We start from the raw sequence: 23,125 nt of genomic DNA on the forward strand, positions 1-23,125 counted from the left end.
ACAACAGCCTGAGCTATTCGGAGCTGTGTCCTCATTCTTGGCACAAAGTCGAGCTTCTCTACGGTGCATGTTGGACTCCACCATCTCTGATGCTGTTTGGGTTGTTTATGGACAGGATCTCGAGATGAGTCCTTGCCTCAAGCAAAGGAGTTTAAGTATCTTGGGCTCTTGTTCACGACAGATGGACAGAAGAAATGGGGCTTCGTCAGCAGTAATGAGGATGCTGCTCTGAAAGGTAAAGCTTTCAGTTTATCGATCCATCTTTGTTCCAACCCTCACCTTTGGTCACAGATCTGGGTAGTGACCCAAAGAACGAGGTCGTGGAAACAAGCGGATGTTGGCTGGGCTCACCCTTAGAGATAAGATTAGAGGTAGACGGAGCTCGGAGGAGAGTCGATGCTCCTCCACATCAAAGGAAGTCAGCTGAGGTGTTTCCAGCATCTGATTCAGATCCCCCAGCTCACTTTCCTTTGAAGGTTTTCCAGGCAGTTCTAAGTGGGAGGACGCCCCGGGACAGACCCAAAGCTCACTGAAGGGATTGTATATTCCTTCCAGCCTGTAGACATCTTGTGATCCCTCAGGAGGAGCAGGAGAGTCTCGCTGGGGAGGGGGCTGTCTGGGTTTTTCTCCTGAACCTGTTGCCTCCAGGACCTGACCTTGGATAAGTGGTGGACGGATTCTTTTCAATAAAAAACAAAGATATTTTTTTCTTTGCAGTGGATACACTAGTTTGAAGCACTTTTACTTTTAAATATTTCTATTAAGTGCTACTATATATTTACCCTGTACTTCACTAAAATAAAGCAACAGCTTTCACACTTCAGATTAAGTTTCTTTTCATCTTAAAACATACCAAAAGTTAGATAATACATGCATATGACAAGTAAAACCCATTCATGACAAATTACAGCATCGCGTTCCAATATTTCAGAGTCTTTAATACACTTAAGCTTTATAAAGAAGGATTTTACATGCAGTTGTACTTCTTCCACTATTGCTGCTGTATCAGGCAGTCATTGGCTCAAACAACAGTCACTCACATCAAACACCACAGACTGAGTTAAAAGATCTGCTCTGCTTCATTTACTGTGAGAAAAGAAGGCAGGCTTAATGACTCTGGTTCAGGATTAGATTTATCTGCCTACTTTAAACACATGAAAATCTATAACTCTACAGTGTGCACTTGAAAAGTCAACAAAAAAATGAAGGACACGTTATTTATTGATCAGCGGTTCAACTTGCACTGACAGTCCCTCAGGTTGTTGTCAATCCTGCCCCCTGGTGGACAAACATGTAAGTGCATGATTTTAAAATTCCCTCATCAACAGATTAAATAATCTTTACCTTAAACGTGTACATTGCATTAATGTGAGTACAAACTATTTGGCTTTTCACACAGCAGATGTTTCCAGCTCAGATGTCCTCACTTGGATTTATTGAACACAAATGTGCGACGATTGCTTTAATGATTACAGACAGCAGGCCCAAGAGAAGGTATTCAACAGCCGTTCTGTGACCAGACTCACTTCCCTTTGCACCCGGTGTCACCCGGTGTAGATATATTTGTAGTGCTGCTAAGCATCACGTTCGGCTCGGCTGCAGGAGCGTTGTGCAGTGCAGCAGTGAGGTTGTGAGACTGCTGAGTTCAGTTGCTCCCGGTTTGCTTCTTCTTGTCAGCCAACTCGTCCATCTGCTTCTGCCGCCTCTCCATGACCTCCAGCTTCTTGGCGTCGTTGCGGGCACGCTCCTGGGCCCTGAGCTCGCCCACATCTTCGAAGAACCTGTGTCTGCATGATGGAAAAACAAATAAACGTCAGAGGAAGTCACAATCACACAGCACCAACTTGCATTTTAATCATATTAACCCATTTTCTGGTGACTTTTCTGACTTTTTCAAAGTCTACAAACACTGTAAATGTACATGAGCTGAAGCAATACAAGACAAATAAGCTGTTTTAGTCATAAAAAAAGGTAAAATATTTGGGGGGGGGGGTTCTGCACTCTTAAGGATGCATCATCATTTTCTGAGATTTTATAGACTAAACAATGAATTAATGAATCAAGAAAATAAGGTAAGTTAGTCAGTCATTAAAGTCATCTTTAGTTGCAGGCCTACATAAACAGCTGATAATATGGAGTGAGATGCAGTATATGCATTTAATTACTGGCCCCATAAACTTCATTTTAGCAAAGAACGTACTCATGAAAACACTTCTGTTGTAATTGGATGTGTAAAAATAACACAGGAAGACATGTGCTGAGGTTCCTCAGTGGCAGGAGAAGTCAGATTTCATTTTTATTTATCTAATTCTACATAATTCGACTGAAAGCGGCACCTGTTGAGGTGGGAGATACATGCCCTGTAAAAGTCTTAGTCCACCCCTCATTTCTTTAAATCTTCCTTCCAAGCAGCCAGACTGAGTTAAAATCTCCAGACTTCCTGAAGGTTTTTCTTTGGACATTTTTAGTCCAGTTCTTGTACTGGACCATTTTCAGAGGATAGTGTTTTGTTAAGCCTTAACTCTGACATATGAATCATTCAAGCATGACTAAGACATCTAACTCAAGGGATGAATCACTGTTGTGTCTACACATAACAGACAACTGAGGAGAAAACCAAATTTTGAATTGTGTCTTTAGGCATTTTGTTACTGGCAGCCTGTCACAAAGACTCCTCATTTGCTCCCATTTCTTTAGTTTCATCTACAAAAAACTTCAGCATCTTGACAAAGAACGTAACAAAAGGCAGCCGACATCCAAAGAAGAGCTTTGGGATGTCCTTCAAGAAGCCTGGAGAACTATTCCTGAAGACTCCTTAAAGAAATGACAGAAAGCTTGTCTCAGAGGGTTCAGGCTGAGTTGGAGAATAAAGGAGCTCAGAGCAGATATTCACTTTAAAGCTTGTTAGACTCGTACAAACTGTTTTTGCCTTATATACTGCATTTATATTTGCATATCATCCTAACACGTTGGATCTATTTCCTGTTTTCCTTGCAAAACATAAAAAAATAAGGGGTGGCTCAACACTTCTGCACAGCAGTGTTTTAAACAGAAAGTGAGCTGTCAGTACTTAAAATTGATGTCTGAAAGCATGAAAAGTCAGAGAGATTTTGACCAGAATTAAACCATTATGGCTGAATATTAGATCAGAGTAGCTTCAAAACACCAGGTCATGTGATGCGTTTCTGGTTAGATGTGGTCCCAGAATCCCTGACCTGGTGTTATGGTGCCTGTTGTCCCATCTTTCCCATCCTCTCAACCCCGCTCCCAGGTTCTGGTTCATGTTCTGCTGGAGGTTTCTTCCAGTTAAATAGTTAGAGTTTTTTCCCCATTGAATTACCATTCAATGAATTGGACTTATTTGATTTTAACTAGCTTGATTGGAAGTATGGTTGCATTACAATTAATTGGACTATAATTGGCTTGAAATGGACTGTATCCTGGAATTGAATTGATCTGAATTACAGAAAATAAATTATTGCAAACTATTTACGTCAGTCAATCAATCATATCAGCTCTAAAGCTTGAAGAGAACCATACGACAACACTGGAGATCAAACTACAGCTGTTTTCCTCTAATAATGTCGAAAACTAATTAAATGTATCATATAAAATAAGCTGTTTCATGCTGGACAGAAACAGTCATGTTTACCATGCAGTCCGCAGGTCTTATGCCTTGTCCACTAACTCTACAAACATATTAGCGATTACACTCATCTTTAGAAGTTGTGCAGGTGTACATTTTTGACATTTTAAAGATGCATATGTCACATGTGACGGAGCTTTAGGTAAGTCACCTGTTAAAGAAAGCGGTGGCGAGTCCAACGATGAGGGTCCCGAACAGAATCGGTTTGGTGAGGCGTTTTGCGGTGGACAGCTGGTGTTGCTTCATTGCTGCTTGTTGTCAGTTTGGTGGCTTCACGCCGAAAAATAAACCGGAAAACTAACTTACATTAGTATTTTAGCTGACCTTCTCCCCGTGTACGTTGGCTGAGGTAACGTTGGTGCACAAACACACCTCCTCCTGGTCCTGCAGTTACTCCAAACTTCCGGTGCAACAGTGAAGTTAGCTTCAGAATCATTGTTTAAAAGGACAGTGACGAGTTAAAATGAGCGGCTCTTAGTTTTATGACTAATTTAGTCATAAATAAAACCCAAATGTTGTTTAAAATCTGCTTTCACAACTGTTTAGGCTAAATTGAGTGTATTTTAATTCAGAGAAACAGGTATGTGGCAAACACAACAAATATGTAAAATATGAATACACATGAGCAGCCAAGGTAGAGGCAGCACAGTAAAGTGGATGTTTTTCTTCTTGCTAAAAAAATTTAAGGTCCTACTTCAGCTCAAAATTCTATCAATTAAAAATATGAACCATAACTCTCTCTCTCTTTCTCTCTCTCTCTCTCTCTCGCTCCTCTCTGAATCGTAAACTAACTTCAGCGGGCTTCAATTTCCAAGTTCTATGCAGAATGCGGAACTAAACGTGTAGCCGCGGAGTTCTACGGATGAATCTCAGCGACGGACCTAACTGGTAAACAGTTCTGTTTTGGGTGAAATTTAGGTTGATTGAAGGAGATATTCATCTTGTTTATGCTGTAAAAGTACCCGGAACTTGTGCTGAATGATGAGCTTGACGGAAGTTTCTGACCGGTTTGAATATTTACAAACTCTGGTCACTGAATTTCAGGACACCGACAGTGAAGGTGGGAACAGATTCATCACTTGGTTGCTTTATGTTCAAAGTAGAAGATCCGAAAACCTGTACTAGCATATTTTAAAGTGTACAAGTGCCTAGGATTGCAGTAAATCCTCATTTATTTAGTTTTTGTTGAACTTTATTTGCTTTTAGAAGATAAGTGTCACAAAGCTGCTCTTATATGATATGATATGAATCACCTCATATTTAAAAAGAACTTACACCACATTAATCAGAACTCCATCTTTTAAATAAGATCCATCTAAAATGAGAATGAGGGGTCCCACATGTGGAATAATTAAAACATCTTTGTTAAAAGATTGTTTGAATTAAGTCTTTTCACTATAAAGAAAAAAAGCCCTGAAGTGGCATTGGGTTTTTTTCTTATCTTGTGTACACAAGACAATGATCTTAATTATGGATAAAGACCATTTGAGCTTGTTCACATTTGTTATTGACCTGCATCCTGGTGGACATCTTTGAGTCTGTGTGTTCACTCAGGGTGGGAAATAATCACATTTTCAGATGCATCAAGATGCACAGGTGTAAGGTTTTGAATCGATTCAGAGATGATCAATTGTCTGAACAATAGCTGATAAGATAATGCTAACAGGATGCTTAAGGAAGAGCGAGGAAAATTGAAAAAGAAGTCCATAGTGTGCACAAAATGAGAAGTCTGACCTGCAGCCTCTGCATTAAGAGCTAAAATATGGAAGCACTTTCACTTCTATCAAGTTTAGTTCCAATATTTTGGAAACATATACTGTTGGAGAAGGATTGAAAATGCTGAGTTGTAGTTGCTGCTAATCAGAATTTTTGCCACTCTTATTGCCAAAGATTTTAGCCTGTACTCAGGTCTGCGAGGGGTCTTTAGTCAATCCTTATGTTAGCATGCAGATGAGTTTTCAAGACACGTTGACAGCACTTGCGTTGTAAAGGATCAGTAAAACAAAGCTAACAAGAACTGTGACAGCTTGTGGGTTATATTGTCTGTAATAAAGAAACACTGAAGACGGTATATAGGTTGTCGTTGGTCTGCTCGACATCTTCCTGGGTACAGGTGTGATGTAAAAAGTATTTATGTTGAGGGTTAATTTGAAAACACTCTCCTTCAAACGACACGGAGGCACACAAATAGTTACTACAAAACTCTTAATCATAAATAAATTGAGTGAACATCAAGGGAAACAAACTGACTCTTCTTTTTCTGTTCCTTTAAAAACGCAATTATCTACAAATAACTGTCATGAATCAGTACCACCCTCATTTCCTGTTGCTCTCGATCCAGAATTTATTGTAAAGAGACTACAGGTTCGATGTCACTGATGTTTAGTGTCTGCATGCTTGATTGGTAACATTTTTTCATCATGTGTGCAGATGATATTATATTCTAGCTATCAACATGAAAGCTTTTGAAGTTGTTATTTTGTGTGAACTAGATACAAAATTATCACTGCTTTTCTCTCCATCAGAGGCAAAGGAGCAGGTTCTGGCTAACCTCGCCAACTTTGCCTATGACCCAAAGAACATAGAGCATCTGCGGGAGCTGCAAGTGACTGACCTCTTCTTGGACATGTTGACTGAGGAGAATGAGAACTTTGTGGAGTTTGGGATGGGTGTGTGCCACCCCAACTAAAACTTTAAATCATAATCTCTCCCATTGTGACGTAAAACATCATCTCATTACCTTCTCTCTTGTGTGCGTCATGTTCTCAGGAGGGTTGTGTAACCTCAGCATGGACCCCGAATGCCGAGACGTCATCCTGCAGGGCGGCGGGATCAGCCTGGTCACAAACTGTTTGTCAAAGCGGAGGGAGGAGACGGTGCTGTCGGCCATCACCACCCTCATGAACCTCACAACACCCGCATCACGCTCTCAGATCACCGAGCCGGGCATCCTGCAGTGCATGCTGCGCTTCTCCCTCGCAGAGAGCCCCCGTCTGCGCAACCTGGCCGCCGTGTTTCTGCAGGACTGCTGCAGTGAGGAGCAGGTGAGGCAGGCAGAGCAGCAGATGCAGGGACAGCAGGCGGCGGTCGGGATCCCGCTGCCTAAAGACTAAGAGCTCTGTTTAACACTGTGTGGCCAGAACACGTACAATGTTTGAAGCTTTTCTGCAGGCATGTGCTCCAGTTCAGCCACATTTAACGAGGTCTGCAGCGGTGTTGTGGGATAAAGTGTGACTATCCCTGGGTTTCTGGATGTGGGTGAGGACTGCATCCTGTCCAGGCCTCAAAGTGGAAAAGCTGTAGAGCTGGCCTCAGTCAACGGCAAATGGACAAACAAACGTTTTCCACAAAGCTGCAAGTGATATTTTGAGTGTCGTATCACCTGTTTATCACTTCATATTGTGTATTTATTTAATTTTTTTCATGAGACACCGAATACATGTTTTGAAACATTTTGTGTGCAAAACTGGCTGCTTTTCTGCATTTTCCCTCAGAGTGAAACTGCTTCAGTCAAAGTGTTGTTCACTTTGATACAACATGAGACAGACAAGGCAACTTTTATCTAAGTTAGGGGCTCCCGTTAGTGAATATCCTGGACGAGTCGAGCAAAGATGGAGGGGAGAGTTGTTAAGGACTTAGGAAAAGAAAACCGTCCGCATGCAGAATGCAACTGCACCGGCTGCGATGTGGGTCTGCTCTGCTGTGAAGAAAATGCAACAACTTTAAAGATGGACGACAAAAATGGCATCAGGTATATTCTGGTGTTGTACAATTGTGGATAAACTTGGAGATTGTATTTCTTACTTACCAATGCTGATAACTTAAAACAAAAAAGATAAAGAAAGAAAAAGCCTAAGAAATTTGAATATCCTGTAGTCCTACAAAAAAGCCTTGGAATCATCAGTGAAACCCAACAGGAAGTCAGCCGTTTTGGAATAAATGTGCCATTATACCTTAAACTCCTTCTGTGGTTTTAATTGGAGAAACATGATATTTGTGATAGCTAAACCAGACAAATTGGCAGTGTTAAAGCTTTTGAGTTTTTTGCCATGAACAGTTGTGTTAGCAGGCCCAAAGTGTACTTCTAAATGTTCCCTCGGTGGAGGCGTGGTCTGAGCCTCCCCAAATTTCAAATGCAGGAAGTCACTATTTTCAAACTGGATGAATAACTAACTGCTCAAAGGAGGTTCGTCAATAAATTTAAACTCGGTCAGCAGTTCCTTGAGAAATTTACGATTTTTATTTCAAATTAAATATTGTGATTTTTCTTCTTTTTTAGAAAATGCTTTGATGACAAATGTTAGTCCTTTGCTGTCAAACAGGAAGTTGTTTTCAAGCTACTCTAGAGAAGTTTAAAACTATTTGCCTCTGGCTTGTCTTGAAGTACACCAACTTCCCGGCTGCTGAGACATCCCACTGCAGAACTTTGTAAAAGGTAAATATGTTCTCTGCCATCTTGTAATACGTGGCACTGTGTTATATATACACTGCAGATTAAGCTGCGTGTGTACTCATTACACACATATGCCACCTTTAAATCCTACCAAAAGTGTCAATCAGAAAAAACAAACTGTATTACAGATAAAAGAAAGCATTTTGTTTCTTCTTTTGCCTCATTCTTGTTAGGTCCTCTCAGTACACCACGTTGTTACTTTAAATCTTTGGTGGCGTCTGAAGGTTTCGGCCACAGCAGGTCAACAACAATGGATGCATTTTATGACCGTGACCTTACATCCCACAGCTGCAGGTGGAGCCAAAGAGCAAAAAGTGATACTTTAAGGGGCTAAGGAGACTCCTAAATCATGGGGCTCAGCTGGTTAGTCAAAAACCATCTATTCTAAGCTCTTTTCAATAAGCTGCTCACTCTCCTGTGACCATATTTTCCACCCCAATCACAGTGTGACTGTATTGAAATAATCAAGCATTGCTCTAAAAGATGCAGCTGGAAGGAATGTTTGGACGGAACGATCTAATATCTTTCATAGAGGATGCTTCAGTGTTTCCTACGCTAATTAAGGGAGCTCCTGTGCATTGGGAGAATTCTAACAGCTTTTATTGTTCAGATACCTAAACTAAATAAGAGAGCTGACCAGACTCATGGAAAAATGTGAGGAGGCTTGAGGAGAAGTGGACCCAAGTAACCCAGCTGCTGTCGGGCTAGCTGCAGGGTAGAACCTGGACAGGTTGCCAGTTCTTCACAGAGATGAACATCTATGCTGGCATACCTGGAGAGAACCCACACATACATGGGAACCTTACTGCTGTGAGGTGACAGTGCCAACCACCATGCAGCCATCTCCTCACATAAAGCTACATAAATCCTGATTAGTACGACTGTATGAAGATAACCGAGCATCATTTTGAGTGTTCCTGTTGCAATAAATTAATGAAGGATGCTCAAATGTATCGTGTACTAGAGGAGAAGAGGAAGGAACCACTGAAGCTTCTTTCCTTAGCATTTAGAAAATCCAACCAGCTCTTATGGTAGCTGCCACTGAGATGCTTTATGGTAACTTCACTCAGTAAGGAGCCTTACTAAAATGAAACTGTGCTGAAGAGATGAATCCAGTTAAGACGAATGGTACAAAAGCAGAATAATGACCAAAAACTCTGTCGACTCGATATTTATTTTCAACAAAAATGTACAAGTGATTTCCTAAAAACATGTGCAGGCACCAGAAGACATTAAATCCAACCTTTCCACTTGGTTCTTTCTTCTAGAATACCATGTCCTGAAACATTTAATCCAAACCCAAAATATGTAAAATTAAAAAATGCAAAATAAACCTTGTGGTTTCTTCTTAAGAGCCAAGAGTGCCGTTTGTTTAAAGAGCTATTTCTGGGCCGGGTCCTTCAGGTCTAGACAGGAGACGACACCCGATCCTGCAGCCCAGAGTCAGGTGGACTGCACATGCAGTCCAGTCAGGAAATTCTTTACAGCTCTGAGCCTGTGTGTCCGTGATACCAGCTCATTTTAAAGTTTTTAATCAAATTGTGTGTGTGAGAATGGTATTTCAAGGCCGTAAGAGGCGTGCACCTGCCACCGAGATCAATAAAAATGCCTTCGTTCTTCCCGTAAAAAGAAAAACACCCATGTCTGGTTTTAATAATGTGGAAAGTTTATTGAAGTCGATACATGTAAAAAAAAAAAAAGAGAATTTATTGCTTTCAGAAGGATAAAACTGAGCAGTTCAACAGTTCTGGTAGACGATGTTTACTGTTTACACATTAAATGTAGTGATTCATTCTCTCCATACAAGGGTGGAGGCTTTCATTTCCCCCCCTTCAGTTGTAGCTGCCTTTCGGCCTCCTCGCGTAGTTTGATCTTCTGAATCTGGAGGAGAGAAAAAAATCATTTTGATTCAACACATTGTTTTTCATTCCTGAAAATCACTGAATTTACAGGATTAAATTAGTTTCACTAATGATTCACAACTAAAGAGCTAAAAGCAGAGGCCAGTGCTTCCCTGGGTTTATTAAAGTTTATTTGAAATGTTTGTAATGTGACAGTCAGTGTGTGTTTTCGCTCTGTGGAATCACAAGTTTTCCCGACGTTCCTGCTAAAGCTGAAGCTTTTCCAACAATATGGCAACCCGAAATACAAATGTTTCACCATGTAAAACAACTCAAACCTCACAAATTTCGTTGCAGTTCAAGCAAACGCTAAACAATGGAGGTTAACTGAGTCTCTTTAGCATCAGATAGTTGCTACACAGACTTTCTGCACTTGAGGAAGTGTCAACAGCTGTCTGATGCACAAGTGGCGTGGTGTAAATATCCACAATAAAGCTCCTGCACAAAGCGGGATAACATTTTTCATGTGCAAGTGTAAAAGTCTCTCTTCTGGTGGGCCCACTCTGAGTAGCTTTTAGCTTTAGTTCACCTGTCAGGAAAGATTCTGAGAGCACTCCAGCCGCTGTAAGACACTGATGACTCAAAAAAAGGAAATAATAGGGCTGTCCAAATGAACGCATTAATAAAGAGTGAATGTGACCGTTGGTCTGCTCCGTAGTGCGAGAAATCAAGAAAAGACGTAGCTTAATCTTGTGGTTTCATGAAGGAAAGGGTCTTTTGAATAGCAAGTTCCTCTTTAAAACCCCACCAGATGGTTCCCTCAACAAGTTATCTACCGTGACTGTCGAAGGAACTGAGTTATCACATCGAGTCTTAAAGGGGAACTCCTTATTTCTGGCATGAAATATGTTAATCTATTCACCGAGAACAGTTTGGTGAAAGCCCCGTTCGCGCCGTTATATGGATCTCAAGGAATCTAAATATCTTCCGAAGGACGCCGACTTTCACCAAACTGCTCTCGATGAGTAGATGAACGTATTTCATGCCAGAAATAAGGTCTAGGTTTAAAAATACCTGAGTTCCCCTTTAATTTGCTAACAAAATACACGACTGATGCAGAGATTCCTCTCACCAAAGGCAGACCATGCTGACTAGTTTATGTAACAGGTTCGCCTGGACAGCTCTACCTGCGGCAAATATTCCTTTAAGGTGCATTTAGACATATATCAAAAGGCACGATTACTTATTAATCAATTAAATCTTTTCATGAATTAACAGTCCTTATATTATGTACACTATCAAGTTTGAGGTTGGAGGACTAACAGTGGAAGCTTGTTTGTGTTAAGTGTCATAGTTTCCTCAACTGGATCCAAATCTGTTCTGTCATGCTATCGTTTGATACTCTTCATGATTGATTATTGCATTAATCGTTTGGCTCATAAAATGTCAAAATATGGTGATAAATGTGTCTGTAAGCACAAGGAGATGTGACATGTGAGAAGCTGGAACCAGCAGACGTCTGGTATTTTTCTGTGATGTTGTACTTGATGTGTATCGAGGGAGTCTTAAATTGAGGGTCTGGTTTTATCTGATTTCAGAATGAGCCTGGAGGAACATGCTGTGCGTGCAGACGAGCTAATAGCTCCACTAAGGGCAGGTCGGCTCAAACACGCCGCCTTGTCTTCGGTAAAACCCTCTAAACTGCATCCTGTGAGAAAACTCAAGAACCAGAGGGGAGTTGATGTGTTTCTGTTGCCCACATCTGAATTGCCAGACTGCTACTACTATTTGTGTTGTACCCTGGATGCATGACGGCTCAATGTTTGCAGCATTTGTAGAAAACAACAGCCCAGTGTAGAAGCCTAGAATCTAAAAATTACCTTTCCAGTAACGGTGAGTGGGTAGCTGGTCACAAAGAGGATGTAGCGAGGAACCTTGAAGTAAGCGATCTGAAAGAGGCAAATTAATAAAGAGATGTTGTGCATGGTCGTCTAATCTTCTAAGTTTTAGAAGGGAACAAAGCCCCACCTGTCCTTTGCAGTAAGCTGTGATCTCTTCTGCTGTGCACTCCTCACCGTCCACCAGTTTAATGCAGGCACACACCTCCTCACCCATACGGAAATCCTCAACTCCAACCACCTGACAGGTGGAAAAAAAATGAGAACCAGCTGGATTAAAAATAGGATTCCTGGAAGCATGCAGCCAGTAATGCAGAACTGGCTGCCAAAACCAAACCAAAAGGAAAGAAATAAAATGTTATGTTATGACATGAAAAGCCAAAATAAGACTTCCTGTCCTGGCTATTCTAGTTTTACTCATAATTCAGATTTTTGTTTTTCTTTCACAAAACGTTGGAGGCTGTGATTAACTCATGTCTCGTGTTTGATTAGATGGGAATTAACTGAACAAGGACACAGTGATCCACAGCTAAGGAGAATGATGATGGGGATAAAAAAATAAGATGGAACCCATTGGGACTACTTGTGAGCTACCACTCGTGTCCATAGAGGGCGCTGTTCTGTCCCCTCCGTTTGAACTCACCTGTGCCTCCTTCACTTTGGGGTGTGTGTGCAGAAACTGTTCGATCTCAGCAGGGTAAATGTTCTCTCCTCCTCTGATGATCATGTCTTTAATCCTGCCGTCGATTTTGCAGTAGCTGTACTCGTCCATGCTGCCGATGTCTCTGGAGGTCAAATTTGTCGAGATAAACGAGAAACAGCCCAGCTTCACTACATTTTCAAAGATGTCTGGGGAGGATTTTTTTTTTCCTAATTTTACTGGCTTTAATGTCCATTCACAAACACGCCGTCGTGATTATATTCAGACCGCATGCAGCTGTGCAGACAGATGTGGTATTTTAGGACTCACCCAGTTTTGTACCAGCCATCTTCAGTGATGCACCCATCCGTTTTATCTTGGTCGCCCCAGTACTCCAACATCACACAGTATCCTCTGATCATTATCTCCCCCTTCATACCCAGAGGTACCACCTCACCTGTTGTAGGGTTCACTATTTTAGCCTGTGGATCAGGTGATTCATGTTTTAAACTCTTAGCAAATGAAAATGCATCTATGATGAACATTTTAAGAATTGGTTGATGATTAAATCTTAAGTTTCAGTATTTAGTGAAGTCATTAAAAAGCAATGTTTGAGAAGCTTGTTGAAGTACCTCTGTGTGGTCCATGATGTAGCCGGTTGTCTCGCTCTTCCTCTCCATGTTGTCCAACGGGGAGTTGAGGAAAGTCACGGGGCTGTTCTCTGTGGTGCCGTATCCAATCTGTAAGCCACACAAACAGCATGATGAGGGCAAACCTGCACCCAAAACTGCAGGTTTCCAGATTCAGATGGAACAATAATCAGAGCTCAGTGAGACATGTCGTCCTCCATCATGCAACATGCTTGTTAGGGATAAGGTGTTTTGATTCTGCTGAAAAGGAAAAAATACACAATAGAAGGGATCCCCTAATGTTTAGTGTAAAGTTGTGAAAAGAGGTCCCCGACTCGCCCTAGTCAAGGATGAGAAAGCTGTTATAACTTTGTTTCTTAAGAGTAATGATTGTCAGAAGGCAAAAACTGTTTAGCATTATTGATCTTATTTGGCATTAAAAACAATTACAAATAAATAAACAAACATATTATAAGAGAGGATCAAGGGAGAGGAGAATAATAAAATACAACATTGCAGCAAAAAGATAAATTCAGTCACAATAGTAAGAAAAAGAAGGTTAATAACATTGTTTTGTCAGGCCTAAAAAAAACAGAAAGGGGATGCTTGACTTCTACAGTCCGAGTGGTGCTTAGCACTTATGACTTATGACTTAAGCACTTATGACTCAGTTACAGCACTGGCAAGTGTTTTGTGAGCCAGACATGGCCAAAGTGAGCCAGCCCAAACATTGGTTACAGCAGTATATTGGGAGGGCCAGCTGTGGCCCAAATTCACAAAGACAATGCAGATTTGGCCCTTTGTCTGGTGGATACTGCAAAAATACTGTCTAAATATTTGAAAATTGCTAAGTTGTTATGTGTACATACAACACTGGTTCATCCATTGAGTTAGGTGTCTTTTTAATACTTAAATGATTCATAGGTCTGTATTAAGAACAGAAAAGTGATAAATTCCTTGGTTTTCTCCACTTGAATGGAAAGACTTCTCACTGGCAGAGTTGGTACAGGTGGATATTTGGTGTCATAACATAAAAAAATCATCCCAGTTAATAATGATGAAAATAAGTCCCTCAAGGGTCAGTGCTAGGCTTCCTTCTGTTGTTGTAATTGCTGCCTTTTGGTCTGCTTTCTGAAGCTTGTGACGTTACCATTAATACGCAGGTAACACTCAGTTGTCCATACCATCAAACCTCACAGATCCCAGGAGCCTTGAAGTTCTTTCAGGTTGTAAATCATGAATGACCCAAATTCCATCACATATGTCCTCACACTGGCTGGATACCACAAGGAATATTTGTTACTAACCTCAGCTTTGATGATCACGCTAAAGATGTTATTCAGGTAATTTGTGCACACTTGTTCACGAAAAACTCACCCAAACATTTTTCTGTTTATAAAATTGATAAATAAACTACACGTTCAAGCTGTTTGCGTCTATATTTGAAAAGGGTAACGATACTTTATTCCCATGCAATTTCCTGGTTGCTGGAGGTACATTTTACTTTTAGATTCAGAGGCAGAGTGGGGACATAAAATTACAGCTCAGTGGTGGATATTCTAGAAAGGTTTAAACTGTTGGACAAATAGTCCTTCTAAGGCTTTGTAGAGAAGGCTGCGGTGAGAATTTTCACCTGGCAAATCAGGGAGGAGTCGAGATTCCCAATAAAATGTTAGATTTGTTAAGTAAACTCTAGATTCCATTTTTCACGGGTGGGTCCATCCATCTTAAAAATGCACTCACTTGAAGCCAAACCATCCTCTGACCCGAGCCAGTCACACCCTGCCAGCGACAGACTAAAACGTTACATAAGTTGCTCCATCCTTTGCATGGAGGTTTGACTGGAAATGACCATTATATAACATCTTAGTCAGTTTTCAAAAGAGGAAATGCACGCAGGAATGTAAAGTGGCATCTAAAACTTTCACTCCTCTGATTGTGGAAGTATCCTTCTGCTGTTGTTTTGATTTGAAACAGCATCTTGCTACTTGCCAGCCATCTGGAGACTATTACAGGTTATAAAAAAGCTGCACATGCAGGGGTGGCTCCTTTTTCCCGCCACCGCAGACTGAAAAACAATAGAGACGTCTGGGAGCGTGCTCAGATCCAACCTGACCTCATGCCACGTTGTCAAACATGCACCTGGAACTTACTCAACATTTGTAGGAAAAATACTAGCACAAGCTCTGATGATTTGTCTGATCATGTGCATCCTGCTAAGCCAGCAGCAGAGAGAATGAATGTCGTCGTCCTGCTCTTTTAGGGTTAAATTCTCACAGACACTTGACTTCCTCCAGCAGAACTCTCACTCTAACCCTCCTAGTTTTTTTTTTCCTCAAGTAAATGTTATAAATAGCGCTGTGTGCTGTTCACTGGCTATCCTCCTCTCAAAGTGAACGTCTCACCTTTTCACTCCTCCTCTCTGCGTCTGTTTCTCTCCCTGAAAAAACACAAACACACTTCGGTTCAACCTCTTTTCCTCACTGCCACTCTCCTCTGGATCTTTCTGTTGGAGGATTGTGAGTCAGCTTCTCGTTGCGAGCTCGTCAGCATGCGTTGTGTGACCTGGTTGTTGTTGGGGACCTGCCTCCTGGTTCTGGGCCCCGCGGTGCAGGGAGCCCCGAGCCAGTGCCCGACCCTGTGCCACTGCCATGGCGACCTGCAGCACGTCATCTGTGACAATGTGGGGCTGAAGAAGATCCCTCGGGTGTCAGAGGCCACCCGCCTGCTGAACCTGCAGAGGAACAACCTGAGCACCATACCCACAGGGGCCTTCAGCGAAAGCAAGGGACTCATTTCTCTGCATATGCAGCACTGCCAGCTCCGAGAGATCGGTTCCCAAGCCTTCAAGGGGCTGAAGAAGCTCGTCTACCTCTACCTGTCCAACAACGAGATCAGCAGCATCAAGCCTGGCGCCTTCGAGGATCTAACAGAGCTCACCTACCTCTACCTCGATGGGAACCAGATCAGAGAGCTGGCAAAGGGAATCTTCTCCCCCATGATCAACCTCTTCATACTGCAGCTCAACGACAACAAGCTGCGGGAGCTGCGGTCGGGAACCTTCACAGGTGCCAAAGACCTGCGCTGGTTGCACATGAGTGGGAATGAGCTGACGACGCTGCAGCCGGGCTCTCTGGATGATGTGGAGAACCTCGCTATTTTTCATTTGGAGAGGAACAAGTTGTCCACCTATCCGAGCGCGGCGATGAGCAAACTGCGAGTGGTGGAGGAGCTCATGCTGGGGAAGAACCCAATGAGGAGCATCCCGGAGAACGCCTTCCAGAGCTTTGGGCGCTACATGGAGAAACTACATCTTGACAACATGGGTCTGGAGAAAGTAAGTTGGTGCTTTTATCTGGTGTTTAACAGCATCACTTTTAATATTTGTCATTAAAAAAAAGGACTGAAATATGCTGAAAAAATCTTAAGCCTCTGTAGATTACTACAAATCCAAGAACTAAAAAGTTCACTGATAACTGGAATGAAACACTAATGTTTTTTTTAATATCCAGATTTCCAAAAAACTGAATAATTATTATACAATTATATATTTTCCAGAAAAACTAAGTTATGTCATGAGACAACCTCAGTGTATTCACTTGTCAGTGGTCAATATAACCATTTATCAGTTTATTTGTTTTTACACAGTTCCTCATCATTTCTGTGGAATAACTAAAATAAAGCAAACCTTCACGTGTTCAGAAACCAGCAGGATCTTTCTCAGACTACAGAAAAATTCAGCAAAGCAGACAAGATGACAGAAAAAGACTTAAACTTGAATAATAGAAACTGAAATAGTCACAATCCTCCTCTATGATTCATCTGAATGAAGGTAGCTTCTGCCACTAAAACCTTGTTCACTGTCTCTCAGTTTAACCATCATGTGCATTTCAGTTAGAAAATTACACATCGTGTCAAAAGTGGGCTTTCATTGATTCATTGAGGTGTCTGAAATAAACACTGGGTCAACTGGATACATTCAGACTCAAAAACTGAATATATCACCATCAATATCTGGTTGAATGTCCCTTAGCAAGCTGCATTTTAACCAGACACTTCTGGTACCTGCCAGCAAGCTTCTGACAGAATTATGGCTGATTATTTGACCTCTTCTTTACAGAGTTCAGTAATATTTGTACTTGGCTCCTAACTGATTTCTAATCACATATTTCTAACAAGGTCAAGGACAGGACACCGAGAACGCTGTTTTAAAAGCTTGATGATAACCTGCTCAATCAGTTCCACAACTACCTTTGATGTTTGACATGTCATTATAATGCAGGAATGCCCAGTACTGTCTGGTAGGTCACATAATGGATAAAGACCTCATAATTGATCAGCAGGACCTCAAACCTGTCAGTTATATTAACAGCCAAACAGCCCAGATCATGACACTACCACCACTGTGCTCACCAGTTGGTACAGCATTCTTAAATGGTTGAAAGTCACTTTTAGTCCTTCAAACACACCTCTGATTACTGAGGCCCAACTCCTCAATTCATTGTCTTTCCTGACAATAAAATGGCCCTTTCTTTCTCAGTGTGGTCAAGAGCAAACTTTAATCAAGTGTTAAGGTGTTTATTCTGCTGCAAAGCTAAATAACAATGTAAAGAAGTTCAAAGTGACTCTGGTGTTAAAGTAGAGTCAGTCAGCACATTTCTCTCAGCTGAAGGTGACTATTTAGGGTCTTCTTCAAGGCCATGGAAATGTGGCTATACCTCAATTAACCTGAGAACTGGTGATTTTGGAATCTGCAGTTGTTTCTGACTTGTATAGATCTACAGCTCTCTTTCTAAGATATGTGCAAGGCTCCGTGGATTTAGGCTGTGCTTGAGTACAGTCAAGTTTATTTTTATTGCACATTTCATGTACGAAACAATTTGAAGTGCTTCTCCATGTTTAGTCTGGACTCTGGACTGGACCAGCTGACCTGAGTCCTTGGATCTAAGAGCTCTGCCGGGTTTATATTCTCTGAACATATCACAAATGTATTTTGGGCCTAAACCATTCTGGGATTTGTAAACCATCAGCAGGCTTTTAACATCTATTCTGTGACTGACTGGAAGCCAGAGTAAAGAGTTTAAAACTGGTGTGTTGTGTTCAGATCTCTCAGTCTTAGTTAAAACTCTGGCAGCAGCGTTCTGGATGAGCTGCAGATGTGTAATGCTCTTTTTGGGAAGTCCAGTTAGAAGACCATTACAATAATTGAGTCTACTAGAGATGACTGCATTTCTCCTGGTCTTTTCGGGAGAGAAAACCTTTAATTCTGTTGATGTTTCTGAGTTGGTAAAAGCTGCCTTGGTGACAGCTTTGATGCGGCTGCTGAAAGTATAAACTAGTATACTAGTATATATTTACCAATGCTGACCCTCTTCTCTTTGTTACCAAACAGAATTATCTCAGTTTTGTCTTCATTTAATTGTAGAAAATTCTCTCTCATCCAGGTGATTATTTCCTTCAGAAACTGACACAGTACGTCTGTGTATCGTCTGCATAACTGTGATAACTGATGTTAAAGTTCTGCAATATCTGACCCAAAGGGAGCATATACAAGTTAAACAGAAGAGGTCCAAGAACTGACCCCTGGGGAACTCAGTCATGTCCACTCGCTCAGAGTCAAAGCAAACTCTTTATGCATAATTTACATCTGAAAGCAAAAAAAGCAAGTCAAAAATTGTGCACTAAATTCTTAATTGCTATTTCGATAAAAAGACATGTTGTACAATAATTTTGCCCAAGAAAAAGAAAAGTACAAATCATTGAAAGTCTAATTTTGCCATGGTGTTCATGTGCAGTTGGAGTGTTTCTATCTAATGACCAGAACAGTATACTTAATGAGGAGTTGGAATAGAGAAATAAAATAAGGTTAAATAAAATTGCAAAATGTACAAGATATATTTTTGTAAATTTGGTAAAGATCCTGAAAAATCTCTCAGTTTTCATCAATGGAAGCTGAAGACATGAGACGGTTGTTTTCTCAGGAGTTTGTGGACATCCATCTGCTCATCCACAGCAGCTCGTACTGTATACAGAAGCTCTTTTTGTGACATTCCTCAGTGTACGTTTGCCTCATATTTGAGGTTAATCCAATATTTGAGTGTACCTGTGCCAGTGTATTGAGGCCTTCCAGGGGGGGAAACTGTAAAATAACAAGCTTCTCACGCCGGGTCTGTGTGTGAGCCAGGTGGAAGCAGCAGGAGCTGCTGAGTGCAGCACACACACCCATGCAGATTAAGCCACCTTCAAGCTAAATGCAGGTATTTTTAGGGTGTTTTTGTTTACTGGACCTAGGCCAAGCATGTCTGAGTCTAATTATTACACAAGCGTTATTTTCAGCGAGGTGTGTTTTCTACCTTGGCTGTAGGAGGCTTGTAAACAGGTCAGGAGGGGTTAGGAGACAGGTAAACAGAGGCAGGGTGTTCCACGATGAATGAAGAGGAGTATTTTTAGCTTGCCATCGCCCCAGTTGAATGGACAATCAGGCCCTTTGCGAGCCTTTTTGGCAGAGGAGAAGCCTGAGGAGGGAGACGACGGCCATGCTGGAAGTCATCCATGTTCCATTGCTTCAACTTTCAGCTGCTTGTTGCTCTAGGGTGGAAATTTCCAAACAACTTCATCTCACATCTAACATAAAACAACCTTTTAAAGCTCAACTGGTCTCTCAGTCACCCTTGTCTTCCTCCTGCAGGACACAAACTTGACTTAGGTCTGTTCATCTAGCACCTCTCTGAAGCTTTTAACACCCTCTTTCCATTCGGGTTCATACGCATGAACCCGAATGGAAAGAAGGAAGCCAGTGAATGCTAGTGTTTACATAAGTGCGCCTGCAGGAGGAAGGATGAGTGAAGGCTTTCAGGTCTGAGAAACACTGACAAGATTCCCTTGCTTTGCATGTCTCCCTCATCAGAGGCACACAGATGAGTGCAGGAAGCATGTCTGGGTTATTAAAAACAGTGTACAGAACAACAAACAGAGGTTTAGTCAAAACCGATCAATTTGAACATCTCATGTTCGTATCTGCCTTTTTCTAGTTCTCAGATGGAGCATTTAATGGTGTGACGGCAGTCAAGTACCTTCACTTGGACAACAACAAGCTAAGGTCCCTTCCCAGAGGTCTGGAGTTGGGCACTATCACCAACCTCACCCTCTCCAATAATCCTTGGAACTGCTCATGCCAGCTAGCTCCACTACGCAGGTAAAAAAAAGACCCATTTAAAACAAACTTACAAGATAACATTAATTCACTAAAAAGAAAAACTTAAAAACATTAGCAGACACATTAAGCACTCAGTTAGGTTTAGAACTGGAACAAGTCTGTTATTTTAAGGCATCCTGAACTTATCTGTCCTTAAAAGTACTTGATAAGGCTTAGGCAACATTAAGTATTGGGTTTAGGCATTTTTAAGTTCTTGTTTAGGTTTATCCATCTGAAGCACTTATATTTAGCAATTAGATTTAGGATTTGATTGCTTGGTTTGGTACTTGGTAGATGTAGGCACCAAGTCTTAGGGTTAGAGTTAGGAAAACATCCTGGCTGAGCGTTGAAGTAAGCAATTTTATTCGGAAAATCTTCAGTCCAACACCAAGTCCTTAACACCATCGCAGTCATCTACATCTATACTGACACTAAGAGATGATATCAATTTAAAGACTGTATTCTCACATTTTAAACAACCAGTCTTGCTTCATCTTTCTACCCACAGGTGGATGGATTCCACCCGAAACCGTCCAGATGCAGTCTGTGCATCCCCAACTTCCCAGAAAGGCAAGCAAGTCAGAGACAGCAACGCCTTTGGTAACTGCAAGATGAAGGCAAAGAGAGCCAAGAAGGGCACACGTCATTGAACTTGCAGTCGTACAGGTAACTGCCGCCAAACAAGCCACGAATGTGAACGTGACAATAAAAATACAGGTGTTAAAAAAAAGCTACGACCTGGATATGATTACCTTATTATGTATGCACAACACCACTGCACAAAGTTAAAAAAGACCCTGAATACTGGCACCTCTTAAACCCACCGATTGAACTTCTATTATTTGTACAATCGGCACAAAAACAGACAAAAGTAATGGCTGTAGAAGGTAAAGAGTGTTATAATTTTTCATGTTGAAGCTGCCCTGTGAAAATATGTGACCAAACAGCTAAAAGAAATTAAATTTTGTTTATATTATTATACAGTTTATTTCCAATTAATTTATGCTTCTTCATGGGGTGCATGCGTATTATTAAGCTATACTTATATGTATTACAACAGTAACCCAGTTAAACATCGTCTCAGACCAAGAACATCCCCCAAAAGCCTCCCCAAACCCGACACTGTGCCCCGCCATGAAAGACAAACTGCTCGAGAACAGGTCAATGAACATGTCAGCGAGCACAAAGAGTTGATCAAATCACCCAGATCTTAATCTGATCGATCATCAGAGGGATGTATCGTAACAAACCTGGTCCCCAGAGGACCCCTTCCAATAGTAGACACCTCCCAAAATCTCGTGTCCATGTCTTGAGGGGTTTAGAGAGCAAGAGCGGCACCTAAAAATCTAAACACTGTTAAATCTGTGTATCTTTACAATTTTGCTCAAGAAATAAACACCATATAAAATTTTAGATTAGGTGAAAATGGGTCTTTGTCACATTTTTCCTGTTGTCTCAGTTACTAATCTTAAAATGTGAAAATGTCTGCATGCTAACCTAAGCTAACTATCTGCTATTTGTTGATAACTTCTAAAGGGCATTTTGTCATTTTTAAGTCACGAGAAGCAAATTTTCTTCTTCACACAAGGCTTTCTTTCTAAATCTGCATCCTGTCAAAACCTTTAAAAACCTTTTAAATTTTAAATAACCTTTTTTATTTTTATTCTCACTGCTAATGCTGACTGTGAAGACACTTGACCACCATATAAAGATATAAGCCACTTGTTATGAGGCCCTCCCCAACTGATCACTATGTTTGCAAATACCTGAGGTATAGCTTTGTCCCCTAAACAGTCCAAAATCACATCCCTGCTGTGTGATCAGGGGTTTTCAGCTGTTTTGATGGGACGCTGGATGAAGAGGATTAAATTTAAGGTGGTTTTTGGAGTGGCTAAGAGTTGGCTTTGCAGAATCTTGTTTTTCTCTTCTTTTCTCTCAACCGCACAACTCTGTGTGCTCCCCTCTGTCCCTGTCTGAACTTTTCCATGGTGGCCCTGGGGTCCAGTACACCATGTCTAGGTCATAGGGTCTTTGGTTGGAAGGACACTGTTTGATTTGGCTGATCTTTTGCATCTTTTCACCCCCTGTGCAGGAGACGCAGAGAAGGAGCCTGTCCAGGTGATCGGCTACAACGAAAGCAACGCTTACCAACTCTACTTTAAGACTGTCCATCTCCCAATGTGCCACGTGTTGTCGGCAGTGTAAACACAGGCAAACGCATTAATCAATGTTACTCACAAATGCTTATGGGCCAGTTTTAAATTCACTCGTTTATATCAAAGATGAAGATTGAACTATGAAGAGGAAGCAGGTAAGCTTCAGGACACCCCAGGAACAAAGGATGCATTTAAGTAAATAAGGGCAAACATTCGAGTACATTCCAATATTTTTGGGATTACTTTGAAGAATCATTTCATATCACACAACTGTCACTAAGGCAGGCAGCAACATTTTCTGCATTTACACCCTTACTAACTAAGAAAACATGCCAGACATCTAAATATGACCAGAAGGATGTGAAATAGGTGGTTAATTTCTCTTTCTTTCAATGATGTTTTTTCTTCTTGAGGATCCTTAAAACTGTAACTATTTTACATCCTCACACAATGTACAAGAATAGGATGAATGCAGGATCATTAATGCAAATCTTTAAGCAACATTTTATTCTAAAAATGACAATAACCGGGAGGGTTTCTGAAGAATGAAATCCGTGCATATCTAATGTATATTCAGCATCTTTACATTTCCTAGACTTTTGGAAGTGATAACGACTTTTCACATCCAATAAACCTTTTACAAAACTAAGCTTTGTTTTTGCTCACT

At 41.2% G+C, this 23,125-nt stretch overlaps 3 protein-coding genes across 3 annotated transcripts in view; 2 read left to right on the plus strand and 1 right to left on the minus strand.

Moving 5' to 3' along the window:
* Positions 1-4,512: 4,512 nt before the first annotated feature.
* armc7 (armadillo repeat containing 7) lies at positions 4,513-7,566 on the plus strand. The gene is made up of 3 exons (XM_072373252.1): positions 4,513-4,706; positions 6,172-6,315; positions 6,416-7,566. Exons 1-3 carry the CDS (start codon positions 4,625-4,627, stop codon positions 6,757-6,759), a joined length of 570 nt encoding a protein of 189 aa, XP_072229353.1. The 5' UTR covers positions 4,513-4,624; the 3' UTR covers positions 6,760-7,566.
* A 1,746-nt stretch (positions 7,567-9,312) lies between these two features.
* acsf2 (acyl-CoA synthetase family member 2) overlaps positions 9,313-23,125 on the minus strand; it is a 31,592-nt gene continuing 17,779 nt past the window's right edge. Inside the window, exons 11-16 of the mRNA XM_072372816.1 lie at positions 13,111-13,218; positions 12,809-12,960; positions 12,482-12,623; positions 11,969-12,079; positions 11,821-11,889; positions 9,313-9,980 (exon numbers count right to left, since the gene is read on the minus strand). Coding sequence (XP_072228917.1) covers positions 9,918-9,980; positions 11,821-11,889; positions 11,969-12,079; positions 12,482-12,623; positions 12,809-12,960; positions 13,111-13,218 — 645 coding nt within the window. The 3' untranslated portion in view covers positions 9,313-9,917. The remainder of the gene's footprint in view (positions 9,981-11,820; positions 11,890-11,968; positions 12,080-12,481; positions 12,624-12,808; positions 12,961-13,110; positions 13,219-23,125) is intronic.
* On the plus strand, positions 15,452-23,107 carry chad (chondroadherin). Its single transcript, XM_072372817.1, has 4 exons — positions 15,452-16,444; positions 20,139-20,302; positions 20,811-20,968; positions 22,395-23,107. Exons 1-3 carry the CDS (start codon positions 15,659-15,661, stop codon positions 20,950-20,952), a joined length of 1,092 nt encoding a protein of 363 aa, XP_072228918.1. The 5' UTR covers positions 15,452-15,658; the 3' UTR covers positions 20,953-20,968; positions 22,395-23,107.

Source organism: Leuresthes tenuis, unplaced genomic scaffold (genome assembly GCF_036924035.1).
Source record: "Leuresthes tenuis unplaced genomic scaffold, fLeuTen1.0.hap1 SCAF_20, whole genome shotgun sequence".
NCBI lineage: Eukaryota > Metazoa > Chordata > Actinopteri > Atheriniformes > Atherinopsidae > Leuresthes > Leuresthes tenuis.